We start from the raw sequence: 6,000 nt of genomic DNA on the forward strand, positions 1-6,000 counted from the left end.
GAAGACAATATCTACATGTAATAATTGTTCTGTTTGTTGGCACTATATCCAAACACAAACGCATCTTAAGTGTCTTAACAGTGAAACAATTTCTTATTTTCTAAATTTGCGAATATAACTTCACACTTAAAATTAAGACATTTATAACAAACATTTTATGAAGAAAATTCCTTCTTCGTTTAAAATAAAAATAAGCGAAATCGGGCCAATTTCATACAACCCCGCCTGACATGAAAATTTTCTCCACGATAAGTAGCCATTTCTAACAGATTTTGGGTCGTTTAGTCAAAAATGGAAACATATATACAAGGCAAATAACTAAATCGGCTAAAACGGCTAATTTTTTTATTCAAAACGGCTAACAAATCGGCTGCCGGCTAAATCGAAATTTCTCCGGCTGTTTTCTATCGCAACCGGCTAAATCTAGCCGGAAAACGGCTAAAATGGCAACACTGCTGTGGAACAGTACCACTATTTAAGGACTTCATCTAATAGTGAGGAATCATGCCTTAAATAAATTTTTTCAACTACGCAACAATTTTGAAATGCTCAGAACTCGCTAAAACGAGTATCTAACTCTATGTCTTGTATGCAAAACTCTTTTACAATGTCAGTAAACTGGGTAAAAAGAGTTGTAAGTTATAAGCAAAAGCCATTCGAATACTCAAATTTGTTGTTATTAAACTGAAAGTTATTTTCGAGATAACTAGCAACACTCGCAAAAAAACCTCTGCCTTCTTTTTAAAAAATTTAGGCTCCATCATATTATCGCAACTGATACGTAACGACTCGGCGGTATGCCCATAAAACGATGGAATTTTTTGTTGTATTAATTTCTTGGGCATATAAAATATTATCTGAAACATGTCAACTATAATTAAATTACTTGTTTCTACTTTTTACAGTACTGTTTAACGAAGTTCCAACGTTATGTAAAAACCTTAAGAAAATCCTAAAGCATTTTGTTTGAATTGAAAATTCAGTACAAATCAGTACAAATTTTGAAAAATCAGGACATTAGCGTACTGATTGAAGAAATGAATAAAATCAGTACAAGAGTTGAAAAATCAGTACTGTACTGATATAATCAGTACGTCTGGCAACCGTACTTTCTCATCGCCCTCTTCTAAGGCACGGTGCACATTAGCGCGATACGATATGCTATGCGATATGCGATACGATACGCGATACGATACGCGATGCGACATGCGATGCGGCACGCAATACCATTTTGTGATAACTACACAAACTTTTGTGTCCTTATAAGCTTGTTAATGAGTTAAATAAGTTGCTTCTCAACCGAGTTTAGACCTTTCGAATGATGGGTCTATATTTATATCTATAAACTTTTAGAAAATTTAAGAGAAACGTATGTTTAATATCGAGTAAAACTGATATTTATTTTTACAAAGTCGGCTAAAAATTAAGTGAGATATTCAAATTTTCATGACAAATTATTTCAGAATATTGCTTTCACTACAAGGAGAAATCGGTGAAATCTGAATTAAAAAAAGAAGATTAGCAAACATTTTTGAGTTGTATAGCCAAAAATATTCTTTTTCTTATGAAAGGTTGAATAACTTCCCCCGATTTTTTAAAGTAAAAATAACTATATATTTAATGTTAATTTTGCATCAATTCAGGGGTAGTAAGTTGCTTTATAAAATAGAGGATAGAGATAAGGGAAAAAACATATACACTGAGGGAAAAAAATTTCAGAATTAAAAAAAGTGCTAAATAAAAAAAAAAATACGCATATGAAAGAGCGAAAGAGCGACCCAAGTCGTTTTAAATTTGAGTATGTGCGTTATAAAATATGTGGTTGTGAAGTGCACAGATGCTTTTTCGTAACTAAGAAAAAAAATTTAATTTTAAGTTTCGTCCGATGGGAATTGAACCCGGACCCTCTTGGCTGCAACCAATTGTATTAAGCGTCTTTGCATACTCAGCTACAGCCATACATGTAAACGTGCTTTCAAATGTTGAGTTTGAATCAACATCATAGCGCGCGATTAGTGCATTATGTCATACCATGTATGTGTGTATGTGTTGTCACCGCTGTGCATGCTTTTTATCCATATACTTTCTTAATTACATATGAAAAAGCATCCGAGACGTGCAAAACGCCATCCGTGCAGTGAAAAATGCCTCATTTTAATACAGGTGTATTTGAATTGAATACTTCCATTATACGTAGTGTATGTATAATGGAAAAATCCATTTCGTTAACACTTTTCACTAGATTTAAATACGAGCATTTTTAAATGGTAATCAAATAACAATTTTTTATTCTTACAACGCGTTTTTTTCTCAGTGTAAAAATATAACGAATAATCAAAAATAATTACCAACATACATACTTCATTCTTAATTATTTCTTAATTGTTTCTAAGTACTTTGATTACTATTTATTTGAATATTTGAAACAAAATAGTTAATCATTAACATTTAAACAAACACCAAATCTTTTTTGTTATCCAAAATCAAAAATAAATAGTTTTAAAATTATTGGATTCTATAAATTTCTTTTTAAAGATATGAAAACAAAGGCAAATAAGCCATCACGAAAAATATTCTTTTGTGCATTTTCCTGTGTCCTTGACCTCAGACGCTATATTTCTCAATGCCGAACTCGTCATGTCTGTTCTACAGTAGTATTTAGTCGGTATAGTTCCATAAACATGTTTTTTTTTATAAATTCGACTAAAAAATTTAGGATGATGATTCAGCCTGTGAAACGATCAAGCTTATTGCAAAAAATTCCTCGCAATACTAATCTCACCTCATTCAGAAAACCGCAATATTATATCGCAGCGGTGTCACACGTGCGATACGCATGCGATATGATATCGCATCGGTGTCGCTGTCGTGCAAGTGTGCACAGTTATCATCGCTTCCTACCAATTACCACGTACCCAACATGTCGATGTCGCATCCATATCGTATTGCATCGCATATCGTATCGCACCAATGTGCACCGTGCCTTGGTGTTTGTGCGTAGAGGGCAAAGAGAAGGTTACATTTTTCGGTAGAAACGAAATCGGCATTTGCTTCATACGCACGCCTTTCAATTTCGGTTGGTCCCATACAAGTTGTATGTGCATGAAATTTTTTTTTACAGAAAATTGGCGTCGTGCGTGAATATTAGGTTAGCCTGTTACTACGAAGGTTGAACTCATATCAATAGGAAATAATAATTAGTAAACACGTGTTATCAGAATGGAGTGCATTAAAAGTAATAAGAACAAACACGATACATTTTTTTTTGGTTGGGTGCGAATATACATTCGATTGGTCGCTTGGTGAAACAGATTATTTTTTGTGGAGCGAATGAGAATTGAATTCTATTTCCCAAAATTTGAATGCATTTTTCATTTCCATGCATTTATTTTAGTAACAAGCGTGAATGGAAATGTTGTGGTAGATCAATTCGATCTAAATATAATGAAAACTTGAAGATCGGAGGCATATTTACATGATGCCAGAAAAATGAAAATTTATCGATTGGCAAAAGATTTAAAACTGACCTGGTACATCGGGATATACATCAAATGCAATTGTAGCGGTTAACCCCTTCAGTCGAGCAAATGCTGCGCTACGTCAGGCGAACACGTGCTACAAATTTCGTTCTGAACTTTTCATTCAGTTTCTTTTGTTTCTAAAAAGTGTTTTCTAAATTTTTCATTGTGATTATTTTTTTTCTGAAAAACAGAATTTCTGAATTTTTTTCGTCTGAATTCATGGGCGAATCCGATCTTTATATACCCGGCGCAGGTATCAAATATCGTCGTTTCAACTTGCTCTAAACTACATTTGCATGATAAGCAGGGGGGTTTTCCCCGATTTCAAACTTTTTCGATAATATGCTGACTTAGACTAGGGTTGCCAGACGTACTGCTTTTGGGAGTAAACGTACTCCTTTTATTGCATTGTACTCCCTTGTACTCCAAAAAAAAAAATATATGTGGAAATGTACTCCTTTATTAGTTTTGTACTTCTTTTGTACTCCTTTTTCCAGCTATTAATATTTTATCATATACAGGGTGTAAAATAATAACTGGTGCACAGCTTTTTTTTGAAAAATGAAAGGAACTTTTATAGATTTCGCGAAAAAATTAGTTTATTATTAATTATTCACAGATTTTACTTAATTTTTTTTAATTCGTTTTCAAATTTTAACCTTGATTTGGGTTTACCGGCGGTAAACACTTTGAGAGAAAAGCGCAGGTAAAAAAAGTAGTTTTTATTGTTAATTTTCCACACATTTTACTTAAATTTTATCAATTAGTTTTTAAATTTTAACTCATTTGGGTTTACCCTCGGGTTTGGGAGAAAAGGGCAAGCGGCACGCAGGTCTTTGTCGATAACTTTATAACATATCTTCTGTAACCATAGGCTAATTTCCACCATTTGGGTCCTTTATACTCCGTCTTTTGTCCAACATAAGGCCTCATACTCAGCAATCGAAAAGACTCGGAGGCTGCTCGCTTCTTGGGGCTGCCGTTAGTGGAACTCGACGACAACGACTGAGATATCAGCCGATCTCGGCGGGGTTGTGGTAGCCGCTACAACAACAACAACAACACGGAACTGGTGACTAGGAGGGCATTCATTCGACCAACCCTACACAGTTTTTTTTTTCTTTTTTTATACAAAGTCTAAGACAAAATACACACTAAAAACACGTGCGTGCCGCATGTACTTATCTCCCAAAACTGGCAAATGCAAATAAGGATTAAAATTTTAAAATAATAAAATTAAAGGGCTTAGGGATTATAACCCTTACTACGTAGAATTCTCCTTTCTGTGTTGCCGAGGAAGAGAGGAGGAACCCGCCTTTTTTGTCAAAAGTGTATAACACATCTTGTGGATATAACTCCGGCTTCGGTATCCACAGTATTTTTGCACTTAACTCCTTTCTGCGTAGGCGGCCTTCGGCCGTGCTTAGGGATTATAACCTTACTAAGTGGAATTAAAAAAATCACTCCTTTTTTATGTCTTGTACTGCTTTTTTTCTATCGAAAATATAAATGTACTTCTTTCTTCGTTTCAAAATCTGGCAACCCTAACTAAGACTTAATGAAATAATTGAACCAAGTTTGGTAGAAATCTATAAAGTGGTTACACCTTGTAGTCATAAAGTGGGCGGTGCAACGCCCAATTCCTAAAAGTCTATTGTAGTCTTATTTATTGCTAAGAGATTATTGTAGCTATTAATTTGGAGTAAATTAGCGTCTTCAGTTATTGAAATATCGGAGTTTTCGGATGTCTGAAATTTACCGTTATACGGGAAATGGGTGTAATCTTAGTCCGATTTGAATAATTTTCAACGAATTTTTTTCTTGTACTAAGGTTATTGAAACCTATTGGTAGAAATTATTGAGTTGGAGTCGGTTACCGAGATACACATTTGTGGTCATAAGGGGGCGGTGCCTCCCCATTATCCAAAAATTTATAATAATACAATTTTCTGCTAAGTGGTTATTGTAATTATCGATTTTGAGTCAATTAGCTTCAGTAGCTATTGATTTATCGCAGTTTTTGTGTATCTGTAAATTACCGTTATATGTGAGGTGGGCGTTGTTATTGCCCGATTTCAAAGATTTTCAAGAGATTTTTTAGCTAGGCCCTAGGCAGGGCTCGTTACGAGCTTGGTAAGGATACTGAGATACAGCACATCATCATAAGTGGGCGGGGTAGTGCCCATTTTCCAAAATTTTCCTAATAATACTATTTTTTTACCAGAATTATGTTTCATATACCAATTTTCAACAATTTTGATCCAGCATTTACTGAAATATGGTTTTTAAATTTTTCGAAAATGCCGTTATATGCGAAGTGGGCGTTTCAATACCAACCTACCTTGGATAAAGAGAAACCTACATACAAAATTTCGTCGAGATATCTCAATTTTTACTCGAGTACACGGACGGACGGACAGACATGGCTTAATCGACTTCTCTATTCATTCTGAGCATTTATGTATACATTTGTCTATAT

General features: G+C 34.3%; 1 protein-coding gene across 1 annotated transcript in view; it reads right to left on the bottom strand.

Moving 5' to 3' along the window:
- The window catches only part of LOC118747699, a 93,021-nt gene that overhangs the window by 59,860 nt on the left and 27,161 nt on the right, over positions 1-6,000 (bottom strand). The window contains exon 2 of the mRNA XM_036481789.1: positions 2,453-2,464. Within this exon, the coding sequence (XP_036337682.1) occupies positions 2,453-2,464 (12 nt within the window). The remainder of the gene's footprint in view (positions 1-2,452; positions 2,465-6,000) is intronic.

This window comes from Rhagoletis pomonella, unplaced genomic scaffold (assembly GCF_013731165.1).
Source record: "Rhagoletis pomonella isolate Grant_MI unplaced genomic scaffold, Rhpom_1.0 Rhpom_scaffold_00001, whole genome shotgun sequence".
Classification (NCBI taxonomy): domain Eukaryota; kingdom Metazoa; phylum Arthropoda; class Insecta; order Diptera; family Tephritidae; genus Rhagoletis; species Rhagoletis pomonella.